Here is a 23,364-nt window from a genome sequence, read left to right as displayed (position 1 = left end):
TCAGCAAATGGCAAGAATTCGTCCCAATTATCCTGTTGCTTTTGGACAATTCTACAATAAAATCCATAGCAATTTGTTTCCAAGATCTGTCTGGGCTTGCAATAGACCCATCAGTTTCCCCCCCTGCTGCTTTGCCATTGCACATGTGGGGCAGCTAGCCACATAATCAGCTACATCTTTCCTCATTGCTGCCACCAGAACTGCCTCCGAAGGAGGTGCAAAGTCTTTACAAACCCAAAGTGCCCTGCTGTTTTGCTATCGTGGCTGCATTCCAAGACCCATCTCCTAGACTCGGCAGGGACATACAATTTGTCTCCCCACCACCATGCCCCTTGTTTGTTAGTTAGAGTCTCTATTCTTAATTAATTAATTCTTAATTCATCTTTCTCTATTTGGCGATTCAACTCCTTCAGCAGTTCTCCTTCCAGTTCGCATTTCTCTGTTTTACTTTGCCCCCTGGTGACCACCACCATTCCTGCCTGAGCACAAGGAAGAACTGGAGCGATCAGTTCCTCCCATTGGTTGTTATGCTGGGGTAGTCTAGAAAGCACTTCTGCCAAAAAATTCTTTCCTCCTGGTATGTACTTTAAGGTGAACTTAAACCGGCTAAAAAATTGAGCCCATCTGACTTGTTTTGGGGGCAACTTTCGCGGGGCATTCAAAGCCTCCAGGATTTTGTGATTGGTCCAAACTTCAAAGGGAGACGATGACCCTTCCAGCAAATGTCTCCAACAAATCAAAGCCCATCTCACAGTAAATGCCTCCTTTTCCCACACTAGCCATCTTCTCTCTGTCTCAGTAAACTTCTGTGATACGTAAGTACATGGATGTAACTCCCCATCTTCTGACTTTTGTAGCAGCAGAGCCCCCACTGCTACATCTGAGGCGTCTGCCTGGATTACAAAGTTTTCTGGGGTTGGGATGTTTCAAAATGAGCTCCACGGTAAAGAGTCTTTTCAACTGCTTAAACGCCGCCTGGCATTCCTCTGTCCATGCTAGCGCCGCCCCCTGCTTTTGGGCTTTCGTTTTGTCTTTCCCTTTGTCTTTAATAAGTCTATGAGGGGAAGGGCTACTTGAACAAAGTTTGGAATACACTGGCAGTAAAAGTTTGCAAAGCCCAGGAAACTTTGAAGTTGCCGCCATGTTTTTGATGGTTCCCAACCCACTACGTCCTGCAACTTGCTTGGATCCATCTTGATTCCCCTGTTAGAGATTCGGTACCCCAAATAATCAATCTGCTCTTGGTGAAATTCACATTTGGACAATTTAGTATACAGTTGAGCTTCCAACAGTTTCTTCAACACTTTTCTCACTAATTCCATGTGTTCCTCCATAGTTTCAGTATAAATCAAAATATCATCCAGATATACCAACACACCCCAGTATACGTCCTCATGCAACACCTCCTTAATTAACTGCATAAAACCCCCCGATGCCCCCGACAATCTGAATGGCATGACCTGATATTGAAAACATCCAAGGGGGCAACTGAATGCTGTCTTCCATTCACCTCCTTCTCTCATTCACACCCAAAATAGGCATCTCATAAATCCAGCTTGGTGAAGATCTTTCCCTTCAACAAATGGGCCAATAAGTTTCATTAGAGGGAGGGGATATTTATTTTCTTTGCAAACAGCATTTAATCCCCTATAGTCAGTACACAATTGCAACAACCCATCTTTTCCCTGAACAAGACAGGTGCAGCCAGTTGCGATTTGGCAGGTTGTATATACCCCCTTTGCAAATTCTTATCAATGAATTCCCTTAGGGCTTCCATTTCTTTAGGGGTCATTGAATACATTTTCAGCTTGGGGAATTTGGCTCCAGGTTCAATTTCTGTTGCACAGTCTGTTGGTCGGTGGAGGGGGAAGCTGGTCTGACTCCATCTCGCTAAACACAGCTCTCAACTCTCTGAACTGCTCCAGAATTAAGGTCTCTTTGGAATTATCCAGTCCAGGAGCCTCCACGCTCGCAGCTGCCAACGCAGCCCCTGGCGTCACAACACTGGTCCCCCTTTTTACCATGTGAGCCCCACATGACACCTCAACTGTCAAGAGACACACCGACATGTCATCGCTCCCCGACTCATCTCCCGTTCGATCCTCATGCCCTGGGATAGCCGCCTGCTTTCAGGCGTGTTTTAAAGCAGGACATTTTAGTTTCCCACTGGCTGGTCTTCATCCTCGTATGACTCGATCTCTAGGGTCACCAGCTCTTGGGACCCTGCCTCTGTTCCCGCTGCCATGGTTCCTTTCTTTTCCTATTTTCCTGGTTTTCTATTGCAACCAGTGGCGAGCCCAGACAGACCTTGTAAACAAATTGCTATGGACTTTATTGTGGAATTATCCAAAAGTAACAAGAAAACTGTGATCTGGGTAGTCACTGACTTATTTTCAAAGGAAGCGCACTATGTAGCATGTACATCCATCCCCTCGGCAACCAAATTAGCCAAAATGTTTATACAGCACGTCTATACAGCTCACAGGGTCCCCAAACAGATCATTAGCAATCACGGGGTTCAGTTCACTTCAAAGTTCTGGAAAGCCTTCATGGGGTTAATTGGGTCAAGTCTGGCACTGAGTTTGAGTCATCACTCCCAGACGGACGGAGATTCTGAATGTTTGAACTCCATGTTAGAACAGTACTTGAGGTGCTTCATCAATTACCAACAAAATAATTGGGACGAACTCTTGCCGTTTGCTGAGGTGGCTTATAATAACGCAGTGCACACTGGGTCTACCCCATTCAAAATAGTTACTGGTCAGGATTTTGTTCCGATCCCCGAACTTCCTTAGAAGCCCACTCAGGTGAGCTCAGCAGATGATTGGGTTGCAAATGACAGACATATGGCCGGATATAAAAGCAGCATTGGAAGACACTAGGGAAAGTTACAAAAAGTATGCCGACCATAAGCGATCACCGGAGAAGCAATGGAAGGTGGGAGACAAGGTGTTCTTATCAGCTAAGCACCTCAGAATGCTGCAGCCATCGAAAAAATTAGGACCCCAATTTGTGGGAGCTTTCACAATATAGAAAGTTATCAACCCCATCGTGGTTTGTTTGCAGCTGCCTCTGACCCTCAAGAGGATTCATCCTGTATTTCATAGTGACCTCCTGAAACCTTGCAAAGAGTCACCAGAGTGGCACCCAACTCTACCTCCCCTGGATCCTATAATGATTGAGGACAAACAACATTTTGAGGTTAAAGAGATTTTAGATGCCCGGAAACACCATGGGGAGATTCAACTCCTAGTTCAGTGGAAACATTTCCCCAGGTCTTTCTGTGAATGGGTGGAAAAGAAACATGTCAGTGCACCGCAGTTAATCAGGGACTTTTACAAACGTTAGCCAGATAAACCCAAATAACCATATCTAACCTGTTGTATATTTGTACATATGTTTTCCTTTGCTATTTTGTCTTTCAGATTGACACTTCGACAACCCCAAACTGAGGGTTTTTTCCAGAGGGGTGGCATGTCAGAATCCTTGCAATCAATTAACCAACTTATTAGCTTGCTTGCTTCGTTTCTGCCATTGTAGATGGGGGGAGGGTGCCATGCCAGGAAGGAGCCGTTAGAAGCAGATGGGCTGTTATCAGATTCTCAAGAATGCTGAAGGTCATACCAATGGGAGATGGACAAGAGGACTGGGAAAGCTGGCGGTGGGGGGGGGGTGCAACAGAAATGGGTAAAAGTAACTTTGGCGTGCACGGGCTTAGTCTAGCAATCTTTGGGACCTGTTTACTACTTCTCAATAAATGAACTTTTCTTTGAACCTACATTGGTTTCACGGAGAGTTTCTTTCATTGGGAGTTGGAGGTGACAGATTGTTACACAAACATACATTATTCAACCACTACACAAGCATCCCAGCCTAACTAAAATAGTTGCTATTTATTTTTCCAGCCCTTGTGCTGAATCTTCCAGCCCACTTTCATGTGCCCTACATCTCTAGGTCCTTTCCTTTCTTTCCTTTTTCTTCAGAATTATCTGGGCCCATAAGGAGAATCTTGATGACACATGAAAGTGGTACTATCATATCAATGAACAGCAAGTTGCAAACTCCTGCACTCAAGTAAGAAGTAGTGACATACTGTATATTGTGTTGCTTATTAATTCGATGCATTGGCTGATTTAAGGCATATGGACTTGATTAGTCCATTGACTGATGTAATCCAAGTAAAAATATATTAATTAACTTGTGCTAAATTATATTAATTTATCCACCTTAGGTGAGACGAGAGGGACTTAGCTGATCAATTTCTTGCTCTTTGTCTCCATATTTAACTTTACAAAATACACTTTCCTTTATTTCTTATGCAAATTTTATATATATATGATGAATACTTTTTTGATGGGCACTAAAAAATTAAACATGACATAAACCAATCCAGTTCCAGTTGTGTTGCATTTTAACAAGAATCCCCAATCAATATTTCTCAGATTTCTGGGAGCTGAAGGTAAAAATATGTGTATACCACGTTTATGGTGAATTCTTTTTGAAAAAGGAGAAGGATTGGTACTTATTTGCAAGCTAAGTAGCCACTCACCTGATTTCTGTCTCTGGCATTTGCATATCTGAATCTCTGAATGTAGTAGAAGACCAGCCATGCTAAGGAGATGATCATCAGCACAATGAAGGAGATAGATACAAACACCACAGAAGTACGACTAACATACTTCTGCAGGTTACGGGTTCCAACTGTTATGTGCATCATTACAGTAATATTCCGCTCCAGTAGACTCACTATTTCTTTCCCCTTTGGCTCAGGGATCATTATCACCACAACATCATCAATACCTATCAGAAAAGAAAGAACTATTAAATGAGAAATACTCCAACTGATCCCCAAAACAATTTTATTTTCCTCAAGAGTGTTATCACTGGAAAAGTAAATACAAGAAAAAAATGCAGTCCAGAAGTCACCAACTACCCACCAGCTTCCCTTTTTTAATTCCTCAGAGGCTCCCAGAAGAAGTGGAACCAAAATTTGGGTACTTCTTATAATTTTGAATTTTCTATGTGTTTTAAGAGGCAAAATGAATGTCTTAAGTCTCATAATGCTAAAACTCCTAAAAATACCTTCCAAGCTGGACTTTTGGGAATATGGCCCTCAGCTTGCCATATAAAGCCTCATAATGCCCTTAAGACAATAGAAGTTGTTCACCCTTGTACAAAGATAAAGCAGGTGAAAAAACTAATGGCTACATCTGGGATCAGCAACAGACATAGTTCACAGAACATAGGATCCACCTTAAGATGTATATCTTGTTCCCAAAAGTCAGTTTGCAAAATACAATGTATCCTTGCTGATACATCTGTGTAGATGTACAAAGATTTCTGCTTTGTTTTTTCTGTTGAATATTTAAGACTTTGATGCATCTAGCACACTGTGATGACCTTAGTGAACAGATTTTCCTTTTCCTGTCTGAGTCAAGCTTTTTCCTCCAAAATGAATTGGATGCCATCATCCACCACTGTCCAGATACATATCTAGATGTTTATGATTTTGCCTGATGGCAGCACCTTAGCTCTTTACCTTCTCTGGTATATTATTTTGTTCTAAAAAATCTCTTTTCTCCTTATAAGATCCCTTTATTTCTTAGCTATTATCAGTGGACCTCCATAGCATCCTTCAGCTGCTTGAGACACAAAAGGAGTTAATCCTTTCTTACTTAAAGTAGCATAGGCTCCATATCTGAACATCTAATTACCCATGTATTACCCAGATTCTTGGCATGCAGATACCTTGAACCATATTTAGACTCTGCCAAATGAAATCTTTCAACTTACATTTACAATCTTATTGCCATGGCACCAACCCAGGTTGTCTTGCCATAGAAAAAGAGAATCTACAATAAGCATAAGCTGGAAATTATCTTTGTGCTTTATAGTTTATATATCAGCACTGGCATTTTTGATTCCATATAGTTTTACTTAGACCTAGACTAATTTGCTCAAATATCAAAGGACAGAGAAGCGATGCTATTTAGATGAAATACAGGACCGGATCTATAGCAGGCAGATGTGAAAGCAATTGTAGAGAATCCTGGATTGATCACCTACTCAGTGAACCAATCCTGTCTCACTTTGTTAGGTATTGTGGTTATTTTCACAAATTTACTTGGCATTTCTTACAGTAGTTTCTTTTCTCTGGGTTCTTTGAGGCTCTTAAATTCTTTGGAATAGAAATCCTGGTTGAGAGACACTGCCTGGTTCCAGACAAAATTAGCTGTTCTGAAATTAATAAAAACTAAGTTATGATTGAGAGCCAGTTTGGTCTAGTGACTAAGGCACTAGACTAGAAGCAGGAAAACCTGAGTATGTAGATAATACAGGGATACAAAATATTTAAATGTAAATTGTATTTATGTTAGCTATGTCCCCACTAGTAACTTTATAAACTCTTTCCTCCTCCTATTTCTAGTTGATATTAATGAAGAATTTGCCATGAATTTGTAGGTAGCCAAGAGGATGAATCACACTGAATTATGAAACAAAGGTGTCAAAGTGCAGTGAATGAATCATCTTTTTAAATACCTTTTCATTTGTTTGTTCCATTGTTATTTAACAAATGAGACAAAGAATCTGCAAGTCTTTTGAGAACAGGGTCATCAAACCTAGTTCACTTGCACCATATACCAATTGTGCTGGTAATGAAATTTGAAGAGCACTTTTTGTTTGCAGCACACTTTAATTTTAGATTCTGAAGCAGCAGTGAGGATTCAGGGTGATTCCAAATATAAGTTTTATCATGCAATCATCATACCTCATTGAACAGAATTTTATTGGAAGGCTGTTTTTCTCTTGTAATCTTTGTGTATTCTCATTGTTTTTTTTTCTTATTAAAAATAATTTAGGAGGGATAGATGGATCTATAACAGCCTTTATTTTAGAATCATTCTCAATAATGGCAGAAAATCAACACATCTCAGTATCATGTCTGAGATACATCCCATAACACTTTTTGGTTCTCTATTCACAATCAGTTTGCACGAGTGACTTCATTCCATTGCTTGCATAGACTTTAACAGGTTCATCTACTCTTCATTAATCATTGCTTTTCTTTCTTATCTCTTAATTACTATTATCTTTGAATTGTTCTATATGCAAGATCTCTGCCCACTGTAGGTTTTCACTGCTCCAGCTGTTTGCACAATGGTTATTCAGACTGCAGGTGAAGTTAAATATGTTCCACTCTACAAACCATCCATATGTAGCTAGAATTTAAGATCCATGAAGAAACTGTTTTAGGGATCAATCCCTCAAGTCCCAACGGCCCATTACTTTTTATGCAATTTACTTATGATGACTTTTAACTGGATTGAGTGAAAAGGACAAGGCGCTGCGCTACACGCATCATTTCCATCCTAAGAACAAATAAGCCTCCCCCTACCTGGTCAGCATCACAACATATTACTCCTGGGGAAAACTGCAAGGATAGCCTCAAAAAGTACTGAATTAAACATTGAATTCTCTGTTGTTTCTTTGACAAGGCATTTAATACGATTTGTTAGTTCTGCCATAATGAGGAATGTTTAGTTTTTAAAACTGCTATCTGATATTAACTGAAATAAACTGAAACAAGTCATTTGCTCTAAATCATCCTTAGGATTCATCAAAAGCCAACTTTAAAATAAACTCATATTACTACATCTTATATTACTTATGGCACATTCATACTCTTTAAAAAAATCTGTATTTCTTCTATTTGTTTTGAAAAAAAATCTGACCACAGATTTCCTTCCATAGCTTTTTAAAGATTCTGACGGATCCAAAAAAGCAAAAGGTTCATATAAGGTCCCTCCTCACAAGTATTTTTTTTCCCCTCATTTTGATCACTGTAGTCAATGACCCATTAATTGGGAGTGTGTGAAGAAACCTGAAAAAGCTCTTGGGATTATATTTTAACTTGTTAGTTTACTAACTTTGGGAAATATGAATATCCGTCTGCATCTTTCAAATATGTACAGTAAGCATTTTTTGATGGTCCCCTTTCATTAATGGGAATTAGAGCAATTGAACCCATTCCCCTCCTCAAAAACCCCATTTTCATCACATGAATGCTCAAAACATCCATCTGAAAACCAATTCTAAACCAACTAAATAACACAATCTGTCTACATTTAAAAAGTAACAAAGTGCTGACATGAAAAAAGCAAACAAATGTTTGCATCTTTGGTTTCTGAAAGTTAGTAGCCCTGAAACCAGGTACCAAGTATTAAAAAAAGGACTTCCACCATCAGTATGCCACTACAGAGAAGGTCCTTAACAGTGCTCCACTGAACTTTCAACATCAGGGCCTCAGATTATAATTCTGATTTACAAAAACTATATTTGCCTAATAATATGTGTCACCACATTCTATTCATCATAGACTACTGTGAATGTAAAGGCCAGAATGACTGTTTCCCCTCAAACAAAAGACATTTGTTATTATAAGTAGTGTAACAAGGAATCTTTCCATCCGCTGGCATTTACTGTCCTCAAATATATGCTGTGGTGGTTTCAAGATGATTTGTGTTGCTGACCAATTGGTTTCACAATTGTTTACATCCCATTTTGTGTCGTTAGCTGTTTCTTCTTAGATCTCCAAAAAAAGGAAGTATGGATACTCCACAGTTGTAAGTAAACAAGCATTCTGTTCCAAACTGCTGAGTTTACCACCCCTCCTAGTTGCTTTCAGTAGTTAGTGATTTAATGCACAGCCTCTGCTTTCATCACAAAAGAGAGAGCAAAAAGATACACATACATATACACTTTACACATTGATCCACATGTATTTGTGTATATCTGGCTAGTGGTTTACAAACATCATCCTGATGGGGACAGTTATAAGGGAAGACTGAGTTTTCAACTTCTAACAAATGCAGAGATGTCTGAAAAGCTTTGTGTTCACTAAGGTGGCATGATAGAAATCCCTGTAAAATCTGTTAGGCCAGGTTAGTGTTGCATACAACATGTTGCAGGGGTGGATATATTTATGAAGCTAAAATGCACTTAGAAGCCTATACAGCCTTTTCCTTATCATGGCCCTACGTATATCATTAAGCCCTGTGTTCAGGTGTTTAGTCCTGAGCTGGACTAAGTCAAATGCAAGTACTCACATGCCTCTGAAGGTTTGCCAGGCACTCTCTTCCATAAGAAAACTGAGGGGACTCAAAGAAAACTATAACAGTGTTTGCATTATTTGAAGCACATTAGACATTCAGAGCAACTTTCCATAAAAGACAAACTATATTACAAAAGGCAGCATAGCAAGAAAAGGATTAAATGTGTGGGCCATACAGCTATGCCTATTAATTTAAAGCTGCACTTTCATAACAAATGGTATGAGGAAATATAGAACATTAGGTGGATCCAATTTCAAAGCAATCTAAGAGAGTTACTGCAGGAGAGAGAGTTTACTATGGAAAAAAACATAAAAAACAGAATTTTATGATGAAAGATAACATGTTCATATAAATATTTTAAAACCCAGATTTCTCTTCTTAATGATCCTGTCCTTGGACCATGAACTCCATCGTAGTGCAGAAGCCTAACAATGTAAAATGGTAATCATAGCCAATTAAGTTTTCTCTGTTTTAAATTGTGGTCATTTAGTATCTGCCATGGAGAAATTAAAGTCAGAATTTGCTTTTCAGTTATTAGCCAAATAGTACAGATAAAATCTGCTCAAATCTAATTAGGATTCCTTTCAAAATTCAGGTCAGTCAAAATACAGCTAGTTGTGATAATTCCAATACTGCACAAACCAAGACAGGATGCAGAGAAGCCACATTTTCTTCTCAAGTTTCTGAAATCAATGTCAAGGCCTCAAAGAATTCAAAAATTGTCAGCTTTCTTTAATTGTATGCAGACACTGTGCAAATGGACTATACAGTGAACATAACCAGTGGAAGTGTTATATTTTGTGCTTTTATATTTCTTCACAACAATGCAAAATGAAATATACTTTGATTCTGTTAGGTTAAGCATCCATAGAATATCTAAGCATTAACATCTCTATTCAAAATCATTAAAATGTTCCATGTGCTGCTTTTTGGTCTTCCAGAAGAACATTATTTCTCTCATGTTAATAGATTATTTTGTTTCCACAGTTTTCTGTGTGTTTTTCTTTTTAGTGGAAGCATGGTTTTAATGTGAACAGTATTGAGACTCCAGTTTAATTTTGCAAACCCAGATTTTTTTTTAAAAATCCAGACTCTTCCCAGTCATTGTCACAGGCTAAGAGTGCTGCTCCTGGAAGCTCATTCAGCAACTTGTTTTCCCTTCCCCCATTTAACAGATGTTCTTTCCATAAATCTCACAATGGTAAGACTAATGGAGCTTAAGTCATGAGAAGGATTCTCAGCTCATCAAGAAGCAAGTCTGGCATGGCTGATATGAAAATTGCAGACAGAGCACCCATTGTGCTTTAGTTTCTTTTTAGTTATGTAGAGTTAGCTTTACTGGTGTATTTCAGGGTAAAACAACATCTGCTTGTGATTCCCCACCCCACCCCACTGTATTCTCTAAATCTGTTCCAGAGAATTGGAAGATCCTCCGAAGCAGATCTAGGGCATGCAAGCATGTATTGGAGAAGGGGAAAACAAAGAGATGTTCTGCTGAATGTAATTCTGCTTATGAAATATTGAATTTAGCCCCTAATCCAAACTGAAAACTGGTCAACTCAGCCTTGAGATTCATAAAATCTAAGATGCAGATTTAATTCCAATAATAGTTTCATATTTTTTTTATGCTTTCCAGAGGAAAAAGTTCAGCTGTCAAGAGGATTAGCAAATACTTCTAACCACTGTATGTATGTAATAGATACATCTGATCAAACACAATGAAGCTATGTATTTTTAACAATAGTGATATAATTCTATGTAACAACTAGTAATGCACATCTATATTTTTGTGTGATCATTCTGCATCAATAAAAATACTATAATTTCCACTAAAGGGTAACACAGAATTTCTAAAATGGTTTGTATTTATCCTAGAAATGTCAGGATAATCAGTTCCATTTGCTAACCCCCTGGACAATTCAAAGACATGTCTACGGTAACTTCTATTTTCTTAAATGGAGAATAAAGAGCTGTCATACCTGAAAAAGGAATGCTGTTGCTTGGTCTTCTCATAAAGTTATGAGATATTATATCAGAAGAAAAATAAATATGGATATAAAAAGAGCATTTATAGCCTAGGTAAGTCATTCAAAGAGAATTCTAAAATTTGTTTTTATCCTGAGAAAAACAAATTTATAAAAGCAAGATATAAAATTATATGTGTACTTCCTATGTAAAATCTGACAACTATATAGCCTTTGGCTGGGCTCTGCAGATATTTATGCATGCCAAACATTTCCATTTTGCTATTTAAGGTTACATTCCTTGCATTTACTTCACAACAACCTTATGAGTAGATGAGAGAATAGAAGACAAAGGACATGGCAAATGGATGAGATTTAAAAAACCCTAGTATGTCTCTGAAAGAGCAATGAGGTATTAATAAATATATGTTTAAGATGGCCATTTGTTCATACAGTCACCAGGAGTTGACTCAATAGCTTGTATTGGTAAGGCAAAGTCCCCTAAGAAGTATCAAAGTTTAACGGGAGTTTGACCTTGGATTTCACCAGCCCTAGTGCAATATTCTAACCATGGCATAATATTAGTTCTACATATGTATGGATGATATAGATGTGTAAGTTTTGATTGCCTCAACTGCAGCCTCCTATGAAAAAATGCGCTGTAAAAATTCAAGTCCCGTTTGGTCTTCAGAGGCACAAGGCATTATTGCCCAACAAAGTTCCTGGATGTAATGCTTTAGAAACCAGATCTTTTTCTTCCTTTTTAAAATTGTGGGCTTTTATGACCAAAGATACTGTACAAACAAAATCCGTATAGAGTATTGCTCTTTTTTTCTGGGACAGCTTTGTTTGGTGATACAGATAAGGAAATAATATTTGAATTAGAAGAAAACTAAATTTCTGCCTTTTAGTAGGTTCAAATTTAGAAGTGCAGCAAAATAGAGGAAATAAAATATATGCCACTATTCAAGAGTATTGTACAAAGTTATAAGAAATGTAACAATGGATAAGATTGCTCATTAATTAAGAATTACAAGTAAACCCAATATTTATCATTTTATAGCTAAGAGTGCCAATTAGACAAAAGACAAGTTAAATTTTATGTTTGTGTGTATGTATACACAAACATGCGCACATGCATACACACACACACAACAGTATATAGGTACCAGAGCAAATCTTTGTTATATCTTTTACTACTCCTAATTATTCGATTTTTTCTTTGCTTCTTAATTTGCAGAATATTCTAAATGTCTCTTTTATTATAAATGAAATTGTCTACTTTATTTTAAAATGTAATGAAAAGATTTAAAAATAAGATATGGATAAGAAAATATATTTTACTTTACAAAATAAAAGTAGATTCCTGATTATACCTTGTTGTATAGCAACACTGGGAATGGAATGGATTTAACTGCAAACTTGTTCTGAGTAGTCTATTTTTTGTTGTGCATCTGCGCAGCATAAGCAGTCAAAAGACTTCATTTAGATTTCTGTTAACAAGAGGGAAAGGAAATAAATGTTAACCATAAATATCCTCCTTTTCTGTCTATAAAGTACTACAGTAAGTCATATAGTGATCAGTTTTAAAAAAATGATGTGTTTAACACCTGAAGTTTATAAGAAATAGCTAGCTTCCTCCAATAAAAACGTTTGTATAATGTTTTTCCAGTGCAAGTAGATATGGCTTGATATATGTAAAGAACCTATTATTATGTGGATTTCCCTTGGAGGAGACATGTCTTGCCCTAAGACATGAGAAAAAGAACGCTACGAAAATGCTAAGAACAAAGCACTAGATTATCAGTTTCAAACTGCATGTCTCTAAGCAACATTCCCTTTGAATGCCACAACAGAGAATGACGAAGTCGTTTATTTTTGTACAAAGTTTTGTTCTATGGATACTGAATGGAGCAAAGATACAAAAATCAGATCGTAGTCATCCATTTTGATAATGAACCATCTTGTATGGTTTACATTCTATCATTTAGCTAACCATAAGCAAAGCACATTGGTCCCATTGGCATGCTTTGATTTTAACATGAATACTTCTTCAGTGCTTTCTGCTCCTTTGCTACTGAGTGAAGAGCCAGGATCTGAATAAGCCAATTTGTGGAATTCAGGTGTGCAATAAGCAACTTTGACACAAGTCTCGAATTGGACTGCCATCTACCCAGTGTCAGCTTCGGTAAGGTTACTGCACTGTGTGCCTTCAAGCCATGCAAGTTGGAAATGATTTCTTAAACAGCACCAAAGTTCCTACACACTGAATCTTGTTTTGGATAAGAAATATGATTTTTGGAAGAAACAGTTTTGCTAAGAAAACTTGAAAATGAAAACACTAATTAAAATGCAACATGGAACTCATCAAGGATGTCCCTTATCTCCTCTAATTTTTAATTTGGAGTTGGGACCCCTGGAATGCCTAGTAAGACAAACTCATGAAAGCAAAGGAATTGGTTTAACTAAATTTGAATAAAAGATGCTAAGAATGAAAACTCACTGAGGACGTTACATAGAGAAAGGGCTAACAGCTGGATAAATCTTATAAACTCAAAATTTACTTGTCAAAAATCACAAACTTCAAAAGATATGAGTGTCCCACCCCCTTTGAGTATACTAAAATAAAACTTTATCTAGATTATACTTTCTAAAGAGCCAAGTACACAGCAATCATCATATCATACAGATATTTTTGTTTCTTTATTTTATTTAATAAATTTATATGGTTGCACATCTCACGTGGGTGGCTAACTGTTAAAAACAGAATAAAAACAGTAAAAAAAAAAAAGAACAGAAATAACATAAAATAACATAGCAGCCGAGAATACTCATTTAACATAATGATGATCAAGAACCAGGCTCACTCATACTGTCACACCATAAAGGTATTTTGACTAACTGTAGATAATAGTTTTTCAAAGTTTTCCATCTCTGAAAAACAAATTATTAATGTACTTGTTATTATAATAAAATTAAAGTTGTTATTAAACAGAATGTAAAGCTAAATGGGAATATATACTATTATATCAGTCTTGATTCATACCAGAATATAGTATCTTTGTCACATTAGAGTAATCTTTTGGGAAAAGGCACTCCTTTTATTAATTGCCCATAAGCATGTAGTATTTATTCTTTACAAATTCTAGCACAAATAAGCAAGTCTCACATTGATTTTAAAAAGATGCATTAGAGACTGACAGGTTTATAAATTTAAGAATACTGCATATCAGTCGATTGGAAAAGTAGAGAAATAGGAAGCGAGTAAATACTGGAAAACTCAGTCTGCTACCACATGCACCTAAACTACTTGCATTTCGCCTGCAACCTTAATTTCAGGACTGCATGACACTCCAGATATCATGGCTTTAAACACTTTCCCATCCCCTGATTGTCATAAAACCTGCTTGACTAAGTGTTTTCAGCCAGTTCACTAAGTTGCAAGTTGCCATGGTTCAAAAGCAAACATGTCCAAACACAGCTTAGAGTGCCCTGGAGAGCTATGTCGTGGCAGTAATGGAGGAGAAAAAACTTTAGCTGCCTCCATTGCATCTGCTGAAATTGCCTCAAGGAGCTGTTCCAGGTCGGTTTGTGTGTACGCACATGTACTTACATACTTACTGAGGCTTGTATGCCCTTTCGATCCAATAGCTATGGAGCCGACACAACCTAAGAGGATCATGCGTGCCCTCTTAGTGTTTGTAGCAGCAGACTGTAAAGGCTTTATGGAATTTTTCACAGATAAAGCCACTCACATTTGTGGTGAGATAAATGCCATTACTAGTGATGGTTGTGGGGATGACACCAATGCACTGTCTTGTTCTGTGCTATTGGATCAGTTTTCAACTGTATGCCTTGAGGTTGGGGACAGGATGCTTAAATGAGTTCATGTTACACCTTAGCTGGTAGTGGGAACAAGGGATGAACTGAGGGGATTATTCTTGATGTTTTTAACACCTCCCACTGGTAGGAAAGTACCTCCTGCCTTGAAGGAAGCTGTGGACATCCCCTTTTGAAGAAACCATCTCTAGGTCCTTCTCCTTTTTACCAGTATCCTCTTTGGCCAGTATCAAATTTGCCATTTCTTGCCATGATGGACAGGAGGGTGGACATAGAGTAACTACCAATATTCCTGGATGAAATTAATTTTCTCTATTCATTTATATCTGGATTCAGACTGGGTCATGGCACGGAGACAGTATTGGGCACTTAACGGACCTATTAAGAGAGTGATCTGGAACCTTTTGTACACAAAGCAAGTGCTCTGTCAGTGAAAAACTCTTTCCAAAGGTAGAGAAAGGCTTTCTCCTTCTCTGCTATCCAGGACTTATTCAGAATAAGAGCATGAATAAGAATCATACATAGTATAATTACGATAAAACATTGTTTTGAATAGCCAGTCAGGATTCACAATACTGCAGCCTCCCTGCCAGTCTAAATGCCAGACGGTGTCTGAGTTTGAATACACACCTTCTCTCATGCATGGGCTTTACTATGTATGCTCCAAAGATTTCCTCAAGCCCTTCCCTGCTACGTAGAGAAAAAAAAGTTTATTGTTTTAGAAGATGAAGGCAGAATTCTGGAGAACAGAGAAAGAAGTTGCTGTGCTGAGCTGGAAATACCATCTCCCCAAGATCTTTGATAGAGGAAAAGAAGCAGAGGATTTTGCTTCAGACTCAAATTTATCTTTAAGAAATAGTTAAACATTTTAGGCAGGAGTTGCGTTAAATTTAATTTATTTTGTCTGAGGGTGCTGAAGTCCAATATTCTTTCTATCTCTGTACAAGCTCAGTGATTGTATATATTTCAGTGTCACATTTATCACACAATTTATCCTGTAATTTGTCTGGACATGCACAAAGGTACGTTATTTCAAATGTTTTGAGTTCATAATTTTTCCCTGGAAAACTCTTGGAGCTTATGAGAATTATGATAGATCAGTATCATCTTGTATTCTTTGGGATGTTATAATTAAACTTGCCCCATACTGAAGGGGCAAGACAAGGTTGTCCCTTTTCTCCTACTTCTTTTTATTGGCATTTAGAGCCATGGACAATGAAAGTACATCAAGAAAATAAAATCCCAGGAGTTAAACTAGGAACATAAGAATACAAATTGAAATTACATGCTGATAATCTACCGACAGCTACCCAATCAAAAGACTGTTTAGAATTGATAGTGGAATATATACAGCAATATGGTTTTGTGTCAGGTAATCATATCAGTAAAGATATAATTCAAATTTTGACATGGAATTTAAACAGAAGAAGAAAAACAACACCTGCATTTAATAATGGGGTTTAACACTAGTGCAAAAAAGGTCAAATACATAGGAATTTACTTGACAAAAAATAAGGATTTATTTAAAAATAATTACTCACAGATTTGGAAAAATATAACAGTAGATATTTCCAGATGGAAAAAATTGAAACTGTCTTAGTTAGGAAGAACTGCAGCTGTTAAAATAAATATTTTACCAAGACTTAACTTTGTCTTCCAAATGACTCAAATATATATTGAAAACAAGTTATTAAGTGACTGGCATAAACAAGTTATGAACTACATATGATCCAATAAATGACCAAGGATTACATTCAAAATTTTATATGACTCAAAAGAGTGAGGCAGACTGGTGTGTTCAAATTTTAAATTGTATTATCATCCCAGTTGTTTAACATGGATTAAAGAACAGACTGTTTCTCCTTACAACCTGGGCACTTCTACAGAAAGGGCAGGACTTCCAGATGATCTGTACAAATATCTCTGGATTGATACAAAGAGAAACAAACAATTTATAAGAAATCATGGAATATTAAGCAATATATTGAATGTCTGGTATAAATACAGAAAAAGAATTAACCCAGATTTTTTCCCTCTTGCTTTAAAAATGTCTATGTAAAACAAAAGTGTGTTTTCAAAAAAAGATATTATCTACAAATGGACAGATAATTACTGAAGTTACACAATTAATACTAAGTATAACATTAATAAAAAATACCAGAGTACATTGATTTGTTTTCATGATATAAAAAATGTATACATTTTTGAGCGGAATGCCAAAATCTCCACTATATTATTATTTATAAATGTTAAAAAACTACAACAAAACACTCCTATAAACAATATAGGGAAATATTTACTTTCTGACTTCCCCCTTCTTTATACTCCAACCAGTTGGCAGTACTTATTGGCAGAGACTTTAGAATCCACACTCTTGTATTTACCTTGCTACATAATATTTAATATAGGGAAGCCAGTCTTGATTAAATTTAGTTAAACTTCTGTTATGCATATACAGTGGTACCTCTACTTACGAACGCCCCTACTTACGAATTTTTCGAGATACGAGCAGCTCCGGCCCCAAAAATGTACCTCTACTTACGAACTCGCCTCGACTTACGAACCGGATCTGCGGCCATTTTCCGCCCGTTCCACGTGATCCGCAGCCATTTTCCGCCTGTTCCACGTGGTCCGCAGCCATTTTTCCGCCCGTCCCACGTGGTCCGCGCCTGTTTTTCCGCCCGTTCCACGTGGTCCGCGGCTGTTTTTCCGCCCTGCCGCGTGGTCCGTGGCCATTTTCCGCCCGTTCCACGTGGTCCGCGGCCATTTTCCGCCCATTCCACGTGGTCCGTGGCCATTTTTCCGCCCGACACGTGGTCTGCGGCCATTTTTCCGCCCTGCCGTGTGGTCAGCGGCCGTTTTTCCGCCCCTGACGTGTGGTCCGCGGACGCCAGAACGGATTAACGGTAATTACATTGAACCTTATGGGTAAATTTACTTCAACTTGCGACCAACTCGACTTGCAATCAGAGTCACAGAACGGATTAAGTTCGTAAGTAGAGGTACCACTGTATACTGTTAGTTTTGCCATTGCTGCATATTGTCCAAATTTAAGTTTCCAAACAGATATCATTGGTACTGTCTTTTTTTCCAGTATAATGCAATGTTTGTCCTTGTAGCCATAAGCATGTATCTTAATAAATTATTGGGGGGGGGGGACACGTTGATATGGAATTATACCTAGTAAAAAAATTGTGGTTTCATTTTTAATTTGATACCTAACATTTTCTGAATGCTGCAGTGTACATCTTTACAATGCTTTTGGGGTTTTTTTACAAGTCCACCACATATGGTAAGATGTTCCTTCTGTCTTGTGGCATTTCCAGCATTTATTACTACATGATTTGTCTATTTTGGCAATTATTGATGGAGTTATATGTGATCTATAAAACATTTTATACCACTTTTCTCTCAAACCATAGCCAAGGACAAATTGTATAGATTTGTTCCACAGTTCTTCCCATTGTTGAATTGAAACTGTTTCTTTGAAGTTTTGCATCCAATATTTTGCATACATATTTGTATTTGTTCTGTCTCTGTATCATATCTAACTAGACATTTATATATATGACCACGCAGGTGGTCTTGATTCTGCATAAGCATTTCAAATTCTGTAATTTTTCTTAATGTCCCTCCCTCATTTTTGAGGTTAGCTTTTATTCTTCTGGCAATTTGTAGATATGTCAGCCATAGCATTTCCAGCCTTGACTGAGTACTTCTTGCTGTGTTTTTAATCTCTTCATACGGTCTGGTTGGACCATGTTTGCATAAGTAATTACTTGTCTTACTACAGTTATCTCCAACATGAAAAGAATTTAGGGGAGAGGCTAACAGTAAAATTTGTGGACTTATTGTTTTCCTTATGGAATTCCACACTTTTATCAAGCTTTGTCTTATAATGTGTCCTTTTAAGTTTTTATCCTTTTTTGTGCCCCTGTACCATAAATATCTATGAAGCCCATTAACTAGACCCCTTCCTTCCAATACTGATGTTCTACAGGTAGTCCTTGCTTAACAACCATTCATTTAACAACGGTTTGAAGTTACTATGGCCTTGTAAAATGTCGCACCACCCCTCCCTCCATGGTCACATGGCCACATTTCAGATGTTTGGCAGCTGACTCACATTTAAGTCTGGTTGCCAAGCGCCTCATGAACATGTGATTGCCATTTGCAATCTTCTCTGCCGGCTTCCCCAGAAAGTCAATGCAAGGAAGGTTGCAAGTGGAGGGAACAGAGGGAAATCTCTCAGTGATGTGCAGGAACGGAATTCAAATCCTGAAGATATGAGCTCCGTTCCTCTAGCCCCACGAAGGATTTCCCCTCTGTCTGCAGAGGGGAGGGCAAACCCTTTGGTGGGCTTTAGGAATGTTTGAGAGTGAAAGGGCTGCCTGCTGGGAGGATTCCAGCTCCACGTGGAGCTGAAAACGTCCGGCAGGCAGCCTTTCACTCTCAAAGAGCTGCCTACCAGGGGGATTTCAGCTCTGCACGGAGCTGAACCCTTCAGCAGACAACTCTTTTGCTCCATCTGCTTAATGACCCAAGAGATTGCTTAATGCCTGCAACTGAGCATCTTCCTTAATGACCGCTTTGCTCAATGATCAAGATTCCGGCCCCATTTGTGGTCGTTAGGTGAGGACTACCTGTACTGTTCAGGGATTTAATCCACTCTGTAAACCATGACAAACAGCAATTTTGAATACAATTGGAAATGTTGATGAGCAAAGCCACTTCTTTCGTGTCTTGTAAAATGTTAAAGTTGGGACTCTAGCTTTTTTTTCTGCTCCATATAAATTTACTAACAGGTTCTTGCATTTAAATTATTATTTTATGAGGAATAAAGTACAAAGAAATTCACTTAGTAAAAAGACAATAATTCATTGTGAGGTGTGTGGGGTTGGGACAAAACATAACAGCCATGTCCACATTGGAAGATCTGATTATAATTAAGACAAAGATAAAATGTTTGAGGCTCTTACTTCAAAACAGCTAAGTTCCTTGACTGTTTTCTTCAAATAAGCAGTATAGTATTAAAGGAATTACAGAAACAAGGCAGATACTTAGAGATTTGACTGAATTTGAAAATCTTATAATACAAAACTCAGAGCATCTGCTTATTTATAAACTGCTGGCAGAGTATGACTCAGAAACCAAACAAGTCAAAGATTAAATGGATACAGAACTGAGATGCAGTAATAGGTATGCAACAATTGCAATTTCAGTGAAAGAATATTAGAGTCCTCTGTTAAAAGTAAGAAAGTAATATCCAACAAAATTAACTTATGTAATTCAAACAATTTCTTATGTATGTGAAAAGATACATATAGAAAGATTCATAAGCAAGGATGTACATAAAAGAATACAAGTTTTTGTTCTAACATAAAGTATTAAATAAAACCGGACATAAGCCCGTTTCCTTTTAATTAGAAGGAAAATCCACTGTGGTCAATGGCACTTACCCACTAGTTAGTGTGTTCAGGATTACATCCTAAATAATATTTATTTTGATATAATGTGTTGATATAAAGTACCAGATTCTTTGCATTTTCTAAGTTGACCCTAGTAAGTATCCTAGGGTCAACTTAGAAAATGCAAAGGATCTGGTACTTTTATCAAACTGGATTATCTATAACTGGCTGTATTCAAATATAAGTGTAAGGCAGATTTGTAAAGAATTCTGGTTTTCCATGAATGACCACATTGCTGTGGATCAGTCATGGCTTCTTTGACCAGAGGAAACAGTGAATGGAACTGGGGCTGTTTTTCTTGTTTATTTAGTGTTATGGGCAAGATAAGAATTCTTGTTGTCCTATAAACAGTCTCATCATAAAGGATGAAAATCATGGCTTCTCATTCTAGTTATTCAGACAGGAACCAGAATTTGGCTTGTACGTAGCACTAAACAACCATGGAATGAGCTATCCTGTTCTGTTTAGCTGTTCTTAATGGCCAGAAAATCCAACTAGAGACAATCAAGCAGCAAACCCAACATGCTGTTCATCTTCGGTTACACATAATTCTTTGTACTTTTGATTTACTGTGTTATCCAGTGTGGCCAGTTTGTTAATCTTGTCTAATCATTTAATAAAGAAATTACACCAGTATTTTTTTTTAACTATAACAGTCTCTGTCAAGAATAAATAAGCAAAAACTGGACCCAACTTCTGTATTATGACAGTAACACTAATACGTTGTTTGCTCTGATCCACATTATAGGTTGAGTGAAACTGAACATATTTAGTCTGGGCTCTTGCTAATGACAGATGGAATCCCTATGGAATTGAAAAACCTCTTCATTTGATTTCTGATGCAAAAATGTTGCTTCACTATCACAGATATTGGGCTTGTGATTGGAACTTTAGGAGAAAATTAGCATGTTATTTGAGTTCATGATATCAGTGGGAGGAAAACTAGAGAGCAGCAGATTAGATGCTGGATCTCCAAAGAGTAGATTTTGATGGTCTCAAATGGAAAGTAGATCAGATCCAACGGCTTGATATCCTGAAGGAGAGAAGGGTCCAGGAAGAATGCTGTAGTTATACAATGCTGAAAAGGGGATATTATAGGAATGTATAATGTATGTATAGGAAATGGAAGAATAGGCATATAAGCAGAGAAGGATATGTGGCAGTTGACAGAAATGGAAGGAACTGTGTCAGATGGGCTTAAACTGAAAAAGCTTGCAAGAAATGTCCAAACCAACAAGAAAGGGTTTTATGGGTTTGACAGAAACAAAAGGTAAGGCGAAAAGGCTATGGGTCTCTTTGTGAGGAGAAAGGGGTACACTGATAACAGGTGGCAATCTTATTTTATGTCTACCTTCTTTTAGAACGGAAACAAAGCTGTAGCTGGGCATTGCTGTGCCGCTAGCATAAGAAGGGAGCTGCAGCTCAAGATAGACCAAGAGGATAAACAAATACTTAGCTAATTTAATAGAATTCAAGTCCCCAACTGCACTCCTGGAGCACTGGCAAAGTCTCAGAAGACTGGAGAACAGAAATATTGCCCCATCTTCAAAAGAGGAGGAGGACCACCCAGGAAATTACAGACATGTCAATTGGATGTCTATGCTGGGCAATGTCTATGAGCAGATTATTAAACTGCATGTCTGTGAGCACTTGACAGGAATGCAGCAATTAACAAGAGCCAGCATGAGTTTGTCCCAAACATGTTATGACAGATTAAACTACGTTTTTGACAGAGTTACTAACTTAATAGTTTGGAGGAATGCTGTAGATCCAGTGTACCGTGACCTCAGCCAAGTATTCAACAATGACCCACAATGTTCTAATTAAATCTGGTAAAATATAGACTGGATGAGCCGGGTTCATCAGTGGCTGAGTGACTGCATCCAGAATACATCCATAGTAATTCTCCATCCGTTTGGAGAGTAGTATTGAGTGGAGCGCCACTGAGTCAGTTCTGGGCCCTGTGCTGTTCAACATTTTTATTAATGATCTGGAAGAAGGGTTGAGGAGCTAATGATAAAATTTGCATAGCATAAAACTAGGAGGACTGGATCATACTTTAGAAAAGAAAGAGGAGATTTTTAAAAAATCTAATAGGTTCGAACAATGGGCTGAAATGCATGAATAAATATAAACTTATGCATCTAGGGGGAAAAAATGAAAGGCACAAATACACAATTTGGCTTGGCAGTTGTACATGCGAAAGGAACTGGATATTCTACCAGATCACATGTTGAACATATGTCAACAGTATATTGCAGCTACTAAAGAGGCAAATGCTATTTTGGGACCTAGCATAAAGTCCAGATCAAGAAAGTAATTGACCTGCTCTACTCTTCCTTTCTGGCCCCACTTGAAATACTTTTTTCAATTCCAGCACTACAATCTAATAGGGACATTGACAAACTAGAGTTTAGAGGACTGTTTGCTCAAAATGGTCAGGGGACTAAGTCGTATAAGGAACAGTTAAACAAAGTGGGTATGTTTAACCTGAGAAAGGGAAGACTGAGGTGAGACATAATAAGTTTTCAGATATCCAAAGAATTATCATATAGAGGAAGGGGAGGAATTGTCCTCAGTTGCCCCAAAGAGCAGTCCAGAACTAATGGGTTGAAACTCTAACCATAAGGAAGTAGTTTCAGGTTAGATAGTAGGAGGGGTTATCTGATGGTAAGAGCTATCCACCAGTGGAATAGGTTGCTTCTTGAAATGAGATGTTCTCCTTTACTGGAGTTCTGCAAACAGGGCCAACAGCCACCTATCAGAAATGCTTTAACAGATTCTGGACTGAGCACAGGCTAAATGACCTCCAAAGTATCTCTAACAAATTAATTAAGACTATAATAATTAGGGCTCTTTACCTGCAGTGATAGTGTACAATGGGAGATATAGTAAAGCAGCTGGGGATCAAGAGCAAGTCCCTCCTTCTTCTGGGAGACACAATCCCACCATAGTAAGCCTCACCCAATTTTAGAGTTC

General features: G+C 37.8%; 1 protein-coding gene across 1 annotated transcript in view; it reads right to left on the bottom strand.

The window, feature by feature from the left end:
• RNF150 (ring finger protein 150) overlaps positions 1–23,364 on the bottom strand; it is an 88,953-nt gene that overhangs the window by 29,341 nt on the left and 36,248 nt on the right. The window contains exon 2 of the mRNA XM_088132826.1: positions 4,550–4,800. Within this exon, the coding sequence (XP_087988952.1) occupies positions 4,550–4,800 (251 nt within the window). The remainder of the gene's footprint in view (positions 1–4,549; positions 4,801–23,364) is intronic.

The sequence above is a fragment of the Python bivittatus genome, unplaced genomic scaffold (genome assembly GCF_059951505.1).
Source record: "Python bivittatus isolate LINGU-HERP-01145 unplaced genomic scaffold, Pbiv_v1 ctg000070_np1212, whole genome shotgun sequence".
NCBI lineage: Eukaryota > Metazoa > Chordata > Lepidosauria > Squamata > Pythonidae > Python > Python bivittatus.
Note: the sequence above shows the minus strand (reverse complement) of the source record. Positions and strands in the feature narration are given on the sequence as shown.